Raw genomic sequence first — 15,137 nt, forward strand, 5'->3', positions numbered from 1 at the left:
GTATATGGATAGTGGAATACTTGGCTAACAAACATAATAATAATAATAATTAATTCATAATCAATAATATATAAAATGTAATAATAATGACAGAAAATGCATGTTAACAAAATATCTACAAAATATTTGTTACATTTTACTTCATAATGTATATAGTGCATGGATAAACCTTGTCATTTTTTGTTGTTGTTTAAGCCTCCATTATATAATCTACTCCATATTATTAATAGTAAACATTTCATGCACCACCAAGGAATCCTGTGGATATTCCAAATTTATTTTGTTGCAAAACCCCTTTAAATCATCAGGGTCGAAGTGTAAGGTTTCAGACTACCATTCCCTCCAACGAACGATGGTGCTATGGTAACAGATGTAATCCCTGACATTTTATATATTTTATTTTAAAGCGACCCTCCGGTTTCAGGACAAAATTTTAAATGTGATGGGGTATATGGAGTAATGTTACCTGGTGCCCTCCAGTTGTGCCCCTCTACTGTGGATCCGCCGTTTTAGGGTATCACGGATTGGACAGAACTGCTCATGTGAGCAGCTTTGGCCAATCCAAGAACACTGGGAGTGTCTCAGACTTATAGTCTAACAAGCACTGCAGCCATTTTGGGACAGTAGAGAGGGGACCCTAAAACAGCGGGTCGACGGCAGAGGGGCACAGCTGGAGGGCATCAAGTAATATTACTCCATATGCTCCATCATATTTAAAACGTTGTCCTGGGATCAGAGGGTCGCTTTAAGCAATAGGTCTGGATTTCTGTTCAAAATATTAAATCGTATTTTTGGTGGTCAGTGAAACATTTTTATTCATATGTATCCCAATGGTTTATGTGGTTTAGACATCTCCTGTCCATATGACTTATTAGGGCATATAGAGGTAATAAGGGGTGTCCCTGTTTAGAACCACCTCCATTAGCTACTGTAAAGAGCAGCTCTAACTCCGGAGGACCACATGCCCCTATCATGGGCCTAACTACCTTGGTAACAGGTATAGCAGCTGGTATGGGGCCCAACTGCTGAGAAGACCCAGTTCTATTCTTAGCAAAGTCACATAGGTGGGTGAGGAGGCCGTTTATAGGAGGAGGCAAGAATGTCTAAAGAAGGCAGGAAAAGGCCCCCTCGAGAAAGAGCAATGACCATTAAGCATAATAATCATAACCTTTCCATTTCATAAGCTCAGTCACTGCTCATGGTGGTCATTGCAGATTGGGGTCCCTTGCAGTACCAAGAAAGGTTACCAAACTTTGGGCTATCCTGTTCAGAAAAAAGATGGCTATGGTGCGATCTAATTACAATGTACAAATATATAATTGGACAGTGCAGAGAACTTTCTAATGATCTTTTTACACCTAGGCTTGTAACAAGGGAAAGGGGGCATCCTCTACAGCTAGAGGAAAAAAGGTTTCATCATCATCATCATCACAGACAAGGATTCTTTTCTGTAAGAGCAGTGAGACTATGGAACTCTCTGCAACAGGATGTTGTGATGGTTGATCACTGAGAGTTCAAGAAGGGCCTTGATGCCTTTCTTTAAAAATATAATATTACAGGTTATGAGTACTAGATTCTGGGGATAGGTTATTGACCCGGGGATTTATTCTGATTTCCATATTTGGAGTTGGGGAGGAATTTTTCCCCTAATGAGGCAATTGGCAATGGGGTTTTGCCTTCCTCTGAACTAACACGGTAAGATTATAGGTTGGACTTGATGGACCTTTGTCTTTTTTCAACCTTATTATGTAACAATGTAAACATGTAACAGGCTCCATGGTTACTACTTAAACCCCTGACACCAATACTCGGATGCCCACTGGTTTCAATGGGCCCCATGTAATGATTTTCTTTATAGTTTTGGGACTTTAATTAGTTACTTTTTACAGGTTCCTTATTTCATTTACAATCATTTTAAAATATATGACACTGCTATAGATACTTTTAATTCTCTGCTGATTCTTTACCCGCTGAACATCTAGTAAATGTGACCCTTTCTTTCATGAAATGCTCCATGGATGATGATGTTTTGTTCTCGTCCACTGCTTTCAGGTCATCTCCCACAGGTACTACTGCTTCTAATCCCTAATCCCTCATAGAGTACGTTCCAGGCGATATGAAAAGTTTTATTTTACAATCACCAACATTATGTAGAGTATATATTAACCCTTTTATATCACAAAAGCTAAAATCTACAATCATTGATTGGGCTATTATAAAGATGACGATTCTAAACATTATTTCGTTTTCCTCTTGTATCTCTAGAAAAGACATGAACAACGTTCCTTACCATCAGCCAGTTTTCAATGTATATATGGTAGAACATTTGATCAACTTTTGATAAATACTATCTGATGAGTTTTTACGTTTTTGTGGCACGGATGAGTACAAGGGCAAACGTAGGAGACATTGGAGAGAGGAGGGCTGGTTTCATCCCATAGACTATTGGGTAGTAGGAACCTATGCAAGACTCCTCTCTCCAAATAAACTCCATTGTAGGGGTGGGGTATTGGCCCAAGGGCCATGGAAAGGGAGTGTGGGGGGGGGGAACAAACACCTAACAACATAATGGGGGGCCAGATTCATCTCTGCAATGGTGCTCCCTTTTTTTTTTTTATTATGCCACTGGATGAGTAAATCATCTCTCCTATGTTTATGTTACTACCAGGAAAGCAGAAGAAGTTACAGCCAATCTTACGTGGATCTCAAGTCAAATATGATAATTTTTTTACCTATCAGGATCCAAATTCTTGTGTACAAGGGGCAATATAAGAGTTAGTGGTGATGTTTTAAAGATGTTACAATTTTGTCCACCATGAGGCATTATGCAAATAGAATTCAGTTTTTTTTTTTTTGAAAAATTTAATTTTTCGTGGAATGAAATTGCCCTTTAATCTGCCACCAAAACATGCAGAATAGAATGTAGCAGATTATGTTCTTCTATACATTAGATCTTATCCTTCACATCATAAGCTACTACTGAAGTATGGCAAAGTAGATTGCATCAGTAATTATTGGAGATGGAGTCATCCTAGGGGAAACACAGTATGACTTAATTTTCCCCACTGGTTCTATGGTGCAGTTTGTACCAGTCGCCAGACAAGTCTTATCGGAGTGATACAAGACTGTATCCAAGTTCACAGAGAGTTGAGAAATGATTTCCTATTCACTGCTGAAATTGTTAGGAAAGGGAATGTGATACTTTAAGTGTGTCTTGAACCTGCACTATATCTTTTCTGCACTTATAAAAGGTGGAAATTCTCTAAAGTTAATTATGATTAAAAGCTTTTCAATAATATTTGGTGAAACTGAAATTTACCAGCAAACATAGCAGGGTCCATTAAAGTCCAATGAATTAAAATCTATAAATTCAACATTGTAAATCACCTCTGATGTCTCATACAGACATGTGACAACTGTTGCAGTTAGGAAACTTTCACACAACTTTTATCATTATCTTTTTCACTGTGACCAAAAAAAAACATTCTACTAAAGTGAATAGGATTTTCAGAAATAATATTAAAAAATAAAAAGTCACCATGTTTGGAGCATGCTATGGTTATCTTTCATAGTTTTCTCATGGTTAGGCAACATTCACACGAGCGTAGCTAAACTTGGACGTGAAAAACTGCAGTTTTTCACATTTGAGGTGCACCCATCTGGGACGAGTTGTCGCGGATCCCCCATAGACTAGGAGGGATGCGTAACACGCAGTAAAATAGGACATGTCCTATTTTTTCACGGACCCTTCACACGCTCCGTTGAAACAACACATAAGGGCTCGTCTGAATGAGCCCTTATGTTGTATTTTATACGGAAGATACCTGGGTTGTTAAGAAACAATAAAATAGAAAAAAGAATTCTGAATTAAATAAGTAAATTAAGTAAGTAAGAGATAAAACGCCAGAATCATGTGTTGAAAATTTCACATAGTCAAAATTTTAATTTTATCTTAGAATTCTGACTTTTTATTTGAGAATTCTGACTTCAGTGGAGAAAATTGAAGTTGTCATTAAAACCCTGAACAAGAATTCTAAGAACTGTTTTTAGGGGAACTCAATAACCACTTACCACTGTAAGGCCAGGATCACACACGCAGTTTTTTTGTTGCAGTTTTTTGTTCGTTTTTTTTTAGCGAAAGACAGAATTGGACATAAAACAAAGGTGATGCATCTGTCTTTTCTTTATACCTTTCCTTCATTTAGGTACCACTTCTGGTTTTTGTGGTCAAAAACGGCATCAAAACTGTGTGTGTGACCCTGGCCTTATAAGCGTTACATAACAACGTGGTGGTCACAAAGATAAGTGTTCAGGAAACAACGGCACTGCTTACTGCTACAAAACTTGATTATTCCATTTATTGATTTACTTCCAGCACTACCACAACATGTGACCCCAGCCTAAGGCTGGATTCACACGAGCACAATACGTCCGTAATGGACGGACCAATTTCGGCCGCAAGTCCCGGACCGAACACAGTGCAGGGAGCCGGGCTCCTCGCATCATAGTTATGTACGACGCTAGGAGTCCCTGCCTCGCTGCGGGACAACGGTCCCGTACTGTAATCATGTTTTCAGTACGGGACAGTAGTTCCACGGAGAGGCAGGGACTCCTAGCGTCGTACATAACTATGATGCTAGGAGCCCGGCTCCCTGCACTGTGTTCGGTCCGGGACTTGCGGCCGAAATACGTTCCGTCCATTACGGAGGTAATGTGCTCGTGTGAATCCAGCCTTAGGGTTCTGCTTTTAAAGGCAGGCCACCTTCAGACAGCTTTGACCAATTCAGTCATTACCTGCAACTTTCCTACATACGTTCCGGCTCAGGAACAGTAATATTTTTCCTATACCAGACAATGGAGCAGTTCTATAATGTGGGAGGGGCAGGGCCATCCTGCGGCCCAACAAATTTACTATAAATTACTATTAGGGTATGTGCACACGATATCGACAATTACGGCTGAAATTACGGAGCTGTTTTCAGGAGAAAACAGCTCCTGCATTTCAGACGTAATTGCTCGTACTCGCGTTTTGCGAGGCGTCAATTACGGTCGTAATCTGGAGCTGTTCTTCATTGGATTCAATGAAAAACGGCTCCAATTACGTCCCAAGAAGTGTCCTGCACTTCTTTGACGAGGCTGTCATTTTACGCGCCGTCTTTTGACAGCGACGCGTATTGGAGCCGTGTTTTCAGGCGTAATTCAAGGCGTAAAACGCCTCGTTTACGCCTGAAAATAGGTTGTGTGAACCCAGCCTTACTATAAATTTAGGGTCATAGCTGGAGAAGATTTAACTTTCTAATGCATACACGCGGTGGTGCGTCTAATTTATTAATAAATTAGGCGCATCTTACTCCAGTGATCTTTAGATTAAGATTAAGGGCACGTTCAGACGTGGCGGAATTTTTCCGCTGCAAATGTTGGTGCAGATTTGGGGCGCGCGCAATAGGTCTGTGTGGCATCAGCATATGGTGCGTGGCTGCGTGATTTTCGTGCAGCCGGCATCATTATGACACTCTGGTTTTATGTTTACAAACAGAAAAGCACGAGGTGCTTTTCTGTTTTCATTCATTATTTTTACTACTGTTGCGCGAATCACGCGCGGCAACCGGAAGTGCTTCCGTGTGCCGTGCGCGATTTGCATGCACCCATTGACTTCAATGGGTGCGTGTTGCGTGAAACACGGCCAAATATAGGACATGTCGTTAGTTTTACGCAGCGCACATACGCTACGTGAAATTCACTGACAGTCTGAACGGCCCCATTCACAAACATAGGTCCATGCGACGCACGTGAAAATCACGCGCGTAGCACGGACGTATAACATGTTCGTGTGAATAAGGCCTAAGGCTGAGTTTACACGTTGCGGATTTGTCGCAGATTTTGTTGCGGTTTTGACGCAGATCTCACCCTTTTGCATTGCAAAGTGTAAAATCCGCCACGTGTGAACTCAGCCTAACAATTCTGTAACTCCGGGGTTGTGCCTCTTATCACCTTAGGCTTCGTTCACATCTGCGTCAGGGCTCCGTTCATGGGTTCCGTCTGAGCTTTCCGTCAGGGGAACCCGTGAACGGAATCCAAACATGAAACAAACGGAAACCATAGGTTTCCTGTTGCATCACCATTGATTTCAATGGTGACGGATCCGGTGCAAATGGTTTCCGTTTGTCCCCATTGTGTAAGGGTTTGTCCAGCATTGTGACATCAGTAAACCACAGGGCCTAACAACGCGATCAAGCTGCACCAATCTTATATTACAAGCTGGTAGTGGTGATACATTGTGACAAACCGAGCAGCTACGCGAGCAAGCCCTATTGCATTGAGAAATAAATATTCACAGTATTTAAAGTATATATATATATACAATCGCATAATTTTTTTAATTTGATTTCCAACAGTTGTGACAGTTTTTCTTTTTACACTACAGGCAGAGAAACCACTTCTGGCTAGGATATGGCATCATTTTGCGAAAAGTGGGGGTCGGACGGCCAGGACCCCCACCGATCCTGAGATTAAAGGGTCCATAGCGTTGCTTTAGCACTGTGACCCCTTCACTGTTTTTCCCTATACAGTGGTGCTATTGGCCACCCGCTGTGCAGGGAACTGCAACACATATTTATTCATGTGAATGAGGTCATGCTGCAGTCCCCTGCACAGTCTATGGCCGGCAGTTGTATGAGATTACAAAATAATGTCTGTCTTTTTAAAGAAACAGTGCCCTTTTTGTCTATGGGCTAAGTCTGGTATTGCAGCTAAACCCCATTCAAGTGAATGGGGGCAGAGCTGCAATACCAGACACAGTTCATAGACAAGGGTGGCGCTGTGTCTATAAAACAAAAAATCCAGTGTTATACAGTGTTGATCTAGACATCTGAGGAACATACCTGTTGTATGGAGATCTGAGCAGGAGAGCCTGGCTGCCCGTGCAGCTGTCAGTAGGAGTATGACAGCCATACACTGGAGGAGGCACAGAGTACTGTTGATCTCCTGCAGGGAAATCATACCCAATTAACAAACATCCCCCAACAGGTCATTCGTCATTTATCATCATCTATATCAATTGCCTTTTACACAAATTCCTCATACAAATCACATTGAATGCATTGAGTCCCACTGACTGATAGACTGTGCAAAATATGAAAACTGCAATGGGGATTTAAGAATTGAAGCAACTAATTAACTATCCACATGCCTACAACTTAGAGAACTATCTACAAATATATCTTCAGAATGTTTTGATATAATCATGCATCCACCCAAATCATATGTGGGGAAGAAAGAAAGAAAGAAAGAAAGAAAGAAAGAAAGAAAGAAAGAAAGAAAGAAAGAAAGAAAGAAAGAAAGAAAGAAAGAAAGAAAGAAAGAAAGAAAGAAAGAAAGAAAGAAAGGATGGATGGATGGATAGATAGATAGATAGAGAGAGAGAGAAAGAGAGAGATAGATAGATAGATAGATAGATAGATAGATAGATAGATAGATAGATAGATAGATAGATAGATAGATAGATAGATAGATAGATAGATAGATAGATAGATAGATAGATAGATGTTTCATTTTGTTGGAATGTGCTGTTCAAACTTTTGTGTTGTTTATGTGATCCATATATGTGGGGTTAGTGGCTGCCTCTATTTTTGATCTTGCACTCCTCCCATTCTGCCCTGGGTGATTTTAATTTGTTTAATGCTCCATCCCCAAGAATATGTAGGTTTAGTCCCAGTTCTGGGTGTATGTGCAGCGTAGGTTCCCACCTCATAGAGGTCGCCTTAGTGTGGCAGGTGGGCTCACACAATTTGATCAAAATGTGCGCTAAGAACCCCACTATTTGTAAGAAGATTTAGCAGTAATGCATATTTATTTATATTCAGCATATAGATAGACAGATAGATAGATAGATAGATAGATAGATAGATAGATAGATAGATAGATAGATAGATAGATAGATAGATAGATAGATAGATAGATAGATAGATAGATAGATAGATAGATAGATGATAGATAGATAGATAGATAGATAGATAGATAGATAGACAGACAGACAGACAGACAGACAGACAGACAGACAGACAGACAGACAGACAGACAGACAGACAGACAGATAGATAGATAGATAGATAGATAGATAGATAGATAGATAGAGCTGTCTACCTAGGGTTACATGGCTTGGCAGATGAAAAGTAAAATAAAAGGAGTCTGTAAATTATTGATAGATTTTATGTTTTATTTAAAGCAAGCCCTGCCTGAAGCTGAAGAACCACATGCAGGGCGGTTGTATATTATAGAAATCTTGGCTTGGCAGAATTTCTTAAAGATAATCTGTCATCTCTCCTGACATGTCTGTATTAGTAAATACTTTTATTCCCCATACAATAAGGAATCAGGAGCAAATTTGTGTTATGCCGTCCTTCTGTTATTCCTCCTACACATGTATGAAGAAATAGACAAGTGGGTGTTACCAGTTGGGGGGTGTCCCTATACAGACAGACACTGTCCAATCAGCGCTCACAGTTTCAAATTGTGTAGGGACACATCCCTATGACAAGGGGAATGGTATTACCCAGTTGTCAATTTATTAATAATTTTCTAGGAAGAGCAATAGAGGAATGGCACAATAAAGAGGAGATGCTCCAGAACTGTGATTTCATGAGTGATATCCAGTATTCACTAAAACAGACATGTCAGGAGAGGTTAGAGGTCCTCTTTAAGCTATGCAATGTGCTGTGTTCCCCAGGCGTCTAGCAGAGATGAGTTTGTTACTATGTGATTTTATATATGACTGCAGGTATACCTTGACTCTTATAGCTTTGCACAATTACACTGTTCCAAAGTGGTAAATGACACATTTAGCTTGGCTATATATGTATAAAGGCCACTTCAGCATTATAGAGTCATCTCAAAATTTATATATATACACATACATACTGTACTGCAATGCAGTAACACAATTGTAAGACTTATTTTAAATAATCTGACACATACAGACGTACATTGCCCTCGGGCTATATACAATATATAAGATGCATAGGACACACTTACCTAGGGAGGTTTGCTGGCTGATGGGGTCTTCGTGTTTGAATGAGTGGTTCGTAAACTGTGGTGTATGGTGAGATGGAGTATGACCATAACTTGGGGTGCCATCAAATGCCACTGCACTATAACCTGCAAAAACAAGACATTAATAATGTAACATGAGTAAGGAGATTGTTAGTAATTAAATATCATAGATAGATGATAGATACACAGATGATAGATAGATAGATAGATAGATAGATAGATAGATAGATAGATAGATAGATAGATAGATAGATAGATAGATAGATAGATAGATAGATAGATAGATAGATAGATAGATAGATAGATCCCACCCTAATTATCTATTTGTTAAACCGTATTTTTCATGACAAAAAAAGCTTAATATTTGATTAAGTATCTCTATGAATGCAAGTGGCTGAAAATAAACACGAGTTCACAGTTTGGGTCAGTTCAGTCAAAATCTTGTACAAGATCCAAAAAACACAACATAATATCTTCATGTCCGGTACATGCAACCAGATCCCAAACACTAAATGAAAAACTGAGACAAACAGACTGATTGTTTCATGCATCATTTTCCAGTTTAAAAAAAAATAAAGAAATAAAAAATTAGCTTAAAAAATTCAGCAAAGACAAAAAAAAATCCTAATGCAGGGGATAACAGTAATTCAACCTGTCGGATGTGGTTATAGTTACAATGGACACTATTTTTTCAGCGTTTTAAAAGCCATGGTTTTCAAGTGTTTTTTACATGTGTTTTTGGTGTCGTTTTTATTTTGTTACATTTTGAACACCTAAACACCCAAAGAAGATGTCATATACAAAAACTTAGGGGGGAGTTATAAAAACTGGTGCAAACAATTGGAGCGCTTGCCCATAGCAACTGATTAGGGCGGGTTCACACGTGGCGGAATTTCACTTAAATTCCGCTGCGGACACTCCGCAGCGTTAATCCGCAGCGGTGCCGTTTGTCCATTGACTTACACTTTAATTTAGCAGTGTTCGTTTAGACGAGGCGTAAAATTCCGCTGCGGAGCATAGGCTGCGGAGCGGAATTTGGTGTCCGCAGCATGCTCTGTCTGTTGCGGAGCAGTGGCGGACTCATGGCGGAATTTCTCCATTGACTTCAATGGAGAGTCAAAATTCCGCAATGAAGTCCGCAGATATTATGTGTGCTGCGGAGCGTATTGGTTTTACTACCATGACATTTCTTCATTCTGGCTGGACCTATGTATTTCTAGGTCTACAGCCAGACTGAGGAAGTCAATGGGGCTCCCGTAATGACGGGAGCGTTGCTAGGAGACGTCTGTAAATAGTCACTGTCCAGGGTGCTGAAAGAGTTAAGCGATCGGCAGTAACTGTTTCTGCACCCGGGACAGTGACTACCGATCTCAATATACATGTATCTGTAAAAAAACATATAAGTTCATACTTACCGAGAACTCCCTGCGTCTGTCTCCAGTCCGGCCTCCCAGGATGACGTTTCAGTCTAAGTGACGGCTGCAGCCAATCACAGGCCAAGCACAGGCTGCAGCGGTCACATGGACTGGCGCGTCATCCAGGGAGGTCGGGCTGGATGCCGAAAGAGGGACGCGTCACCAAGACAACGGCCGGTAAGTATGAAAATCGTTTACTTTCACTAGGGAAAGTGCTGTCCCTTCTCTCTATCCTGCACTGATAGGGAGAAGGGCAGCACTTTTCCCGCAGTCCGCAGCAGCTAGTCCGCATCAATGTACTGCACATTTTGTGCAGATCCGCAGCAGAATCTGCGACGCAGATTCTGTGCGGCATTGATGCGGACAGTTGCGGAGGAAATCCGCCACGTGTGGTCATGCCCTTAGGTGGCTGCTTTAATTTTCCAAAGGGCCTTAAGATAATTAAAGATTGAATCTGATTGGTTGACATGGGCCACTATTCTGCTCCTCCTTGGCACCAGTTTTGATACATCTCCCCCATTGTGTGTAGAGAACTTTAGATTTTCATATGGTCTACTACAAAACTCTGGTCACTGTGTTTTTAGCAACCAACAAATAACCAAAAAACTAAAACCCGATGTACACGATATGTGCGAGTCCAGTCATGTACATTATGAGTCCAAATAGTTTGTGACACAAAAAGATACAAAACCAAAAACATACAGTAAGGGCACATTCAGACGTGGCGGAATTGCTGTCAGCAGCCGTTTTTTACATTTGTTTTTTATACATTTTTAGGAAACTTCGTTCAGACGTTGCGGAAAATAACTGTGCGGAATTTAGGCTGCGGTGCAGAATTTTCCCTCCGCAGCAGCTCATTATGTTGCGGAGAAGCACCGGAATTTCACTGCGGATTTCAGCCTTTGCAATGCAATGAGGATGAGACCTAAACAAGACAATATTTTTTTTGTGACGCATCTTTTCAAACGGGAAGTAAAAAGTTCAGCGTCACATAAGGGAACTGATTGATTATAAGGATGAAAATGATTTTGTACACATGGTGTGTTCACATGCGGCAGAATTGTTTCCGAAATTTCTGAATGGGGATGTTTCTGCAGCATGTGCATGGATTTCTGCAAGCCCTATTCAGACAAACACGAAAGGCGCAGAAATTTCTAACATTTATGAACTTACTCTCAAACTGTTGCAAAACTAGAACTCCCAGCATGCGGCTGTCAGGGCATGCTGGGAGTAGTATTTTTTCAACAGCTGGAGTGCTGCAGGTTGGCGAAGACTGGTCTATGGAAACATGTGACATGTTTTAAGTCAGTGGCGTTTTGCTCCATAGACCTCAATAGGATATTTAATGCCCCAAAAGACTAAAAACAAAAGAACGCACTTACAAAAAGGCATAATTTCAAAAACGCCACAAAAACCACCTTCAAATTTTGAAAACTGCAGGTGTATTTACATACATTTTTTTTTTTTGCATGCACAAATAATCCCTATGTGAGCCCAGCCTTATAAAACTATCCTATATGATGTCCCAATGGTCTCGGTTTAATGAACGTATCCAATCTTTTTAGTGCAGCTTTACCATACAATGGCTGACCTCGAGGGTTACTGAGTAAAATCTGTAGGGGTAAATTACATTTTGGTCGATTTGCTGCAGAAATATCTGCGACTGTTCCATTTATCTGAATGGGGCTTGCAAAAAAAACCATGGCATGCTGCAGAAGCAAGTAAAGAATGAATTTGCATCTGCAGAAATTTCTTCGTGAACAGACCCTAACCTTTACCATTGTAGTTGGTTTATGTAAATTTTCATTAGCATTAGATTATGTGATAGTAAAAATAGTAATAGTAAAAATATTATATTATTTGGAGAAATATAAAACAATGTCCATCTAGAATTCGAATTTATTTTCATGTATTTATAATTTAAGACACATTACATGGTATATATAAGTAGGGATACACATGACCTATAGTATGCAAGATAGTTGGGAAAATAAAAAAAGCTGCAGCTATAATGATAAAAATATAAATAATAATATAATAATAATATTTATGGAATATTTTTTCATATTTAATCTTGACAGTATCCAAACTTTCCATTCATGAAAAAATAAATATAGAAATATCATTATTGATAATGCATCCTGTGAGCTAACTCGATTTTTTTTTTCTACTTTTCTCTTTTGTTTTGGTTTAGTTTTTACTGTTGTTTTTTTCCTTTTTTTTTCCCAAAGAATTAGAAATAAATAGAATTAACCCCAGTGAATGGAAAATTACTTGTCAAAAATAACCTCTCAATATTTATACCAAACAAATGGAGTCAGCCCTTTCTTCAGCCCTGAGATAATCCATCAAGCTCTAGACAGGCACTTCCATTAATTACATGGGGACAGTTAGTGGCAATAATACAAAGTTTCAACAGAGAGTAAACGGACTAATTACAATTTTATATTTTCTTTGCCCTCCGTCCTTCTTCCTCTTTACCGCAAATATGGGAAAATAAGATTCATCCACAATTGTGGAACTTTACAAACTCCACATTAATTATTATGTAAAACATAATAATTGATAATAAAAACAGCAGCCATAATAATACGGTGTTATAATTTTTTGTATTTTTATACTTTTCTTTTCTAATGGCCTATAAAGGTTTTTTTTTTATTGTTTGAATAACATAAATTAGATCTTGAAACATGTTTTCCGATAAAAGCACTATACGACTGTATACAATACTAGTGTGTGTATGTATATGTATATGTATATGTGTGTGTGTGTGTGTGTGTGTGTGTGTGTGTGTTTGTGTGTGTGTGTGTGTGTGTGTGTGTGTGTGTGTGTGTGTGTGCGCGCACGTATATTACATTTATATTATAATAAATACATTTATTTTCTTATAATCTATTTGATTTAGTTTTACATATTTTATTAATTTATTAAATTTTAATACATATACTTTTATTTATTTCTATTTATTTGTATTAATTTACTTATTTTATTAATTGTCTTTTATATATATATATATATATATATATATATATATATATATATATATATATACTTTATATAGTTTTATTCATTTTTATTTGATTGTTTTATTATTATTTCGTTATTCTATTATTTTCTGCACATTTAAAATAAAAAGTCTCCAACCTATTTAAGTACCTGTTTGGTTCTATTGAATTTGTTCTTGGTTCTATTCATTATATGTACTGCATATTTTACCGTGATGCTCCTATAAGAGAATAGGTTGGTATTCCCTAACGATACACAGACTGCTGCTGTGCTGGTTACAGTGTATCCAGATGATGAGTCTCATCTGTGACCTTGACAAGTCCATATGAAAGGCAGAATGATGTTTTGGTCACATTTCCTGGTCCTGCTTGACCCAAAACCTAAGGAATGTGATAAGGAACTGTGGCTCTGAGCAAATCCCCTGCAGATACCAAATTCTGTGTAATTAGAGTCTTATCACACCAGGGCTGATTACAGGGTGCTGAAAACTAGAATGCTCCCCAGCTGGATGCCTGGCCAGGGGTTTGAAGGAGAGAGGGAACAAGGACTGGAGGAGATGTTCACAGTGCAATGCTACAAAACTTGGCAAAATGGGATATTGTTCCATCAAGGTAACATCTTTCCCACGAAGGAGACCAAGAATCATGGTGTAGCCTTGACCAGCTCCACTCTGAGATAGATAGATAGATGATAGATAGATAGATAGATAGATAGATAGATAGATAGATAGATAGATAGATAGATAGATAGATAGATAGATAGATAGATAGATAGATAGATAGATAGATAGATAGTAATTCAATATCATACACAGATAATAATGTGTAGATAGATAGATAGATAGATAGATAGATAGATAGATAGATAGATAGATAGATAGATAGATAGTAATTCAATATCATACACAGATAATAATGTGTAGATAGATAGATAGATAGATAGATAGATAGATAGATAGATAGATAGATAGATAGATAGATAGATAGATAGATAGATAGATAGATAGATAGATAGATAGATAGATAGATAGTAATTCAATATCATACACAGATAATAATGTGTAGATAGATAGATAGATAGATAGATAGATAGATAGATAGATAGATAGATAGATATTCTCTAAATTGAATCAGCTTTAAACAGTTACAGCTTGAACTGTATGAAAATTTATTTTTCTATATCTAATATCTATTTTTCTACGTCTATCTATGTAATATTTATATATCTTTATATCTATCTATCTATCTATCTATCTATCTATCTATCTATCTATCTATCTATCTATAGATGGAATACTTTCATATTGGAAAGTAACGAACATCATGAACATTCAGTGTACAGAGTTTCTGGAGATAGGAGAGCACTGCATGGGATTCATATTCTATACAATTTATAATGCAAGAGCATTGGGAATACTGTTCAGCAGGCGCAGCATTATTCTACTAGAGATCCAATAAACTATACAGACAATAATTTGTAAATCCAGTGATCCAGTCCCTGCGGTGATCCTGTGTGTGCACTGAGATTACTCAAGAGGGATAATCCTAATTCCCTTGTATACTGATAAATCTCCTGTGCGTTCTTATTTTGTAACATCAATGATGACAGTCAGTTTGAACTTGAACCTGAAGGACCTGCATGTGCTCAGACTGACCCAGGACCCAGCAC

The 15,137-nt window shown here is 38.5% G+C and overlaps 1 protein-coding gene across 3 annotated transcripts in view; it reads right to left on the minus strand.

Annotated features, from left to right (window-relative positions):
• WT1 (WT1 transcription factor) overlaps positions 1-15,137 on the minus strand; it is a 41,256-nt gene that overhangs the window by 25,029 nt on the left and 1,090 nt on the right. For all 3 annotated transcript variants that reach the window (XM_075837755.1, XM_075837756.1, XM_075837754.1), the window contains exons 2-3: positions 9,031-9,153; positions 6,882-6,984 (exon numbers count right to left, since the gene is read on the minus strand). In XM_075837755.1, the coding sequence (XP_075693870.1) occupies positions 6,882-6,984; positions 9,031-9,153 (226 nt within the window). The remainder of the gene's footprint in view (positions 1-6,881; positions 6,985-9,030; positions 9,154-15,137) is intronic.

Source organism: Rhinoderma darwinii, chromosome 9, assembly GCF_050947455.1.
Source record: "Rhinoderma darwinii isolate aRhiDar2 chromosome 9, aRhiDar2.hap1, whole genome shotgun sequence".
Taxonomy (NCBI): Eukaryota; Metazoa; Chordata; class Amphibia; order Anura; family Rhinodermatidae; genus Rhinoderma; species Rhinoderma darwinii.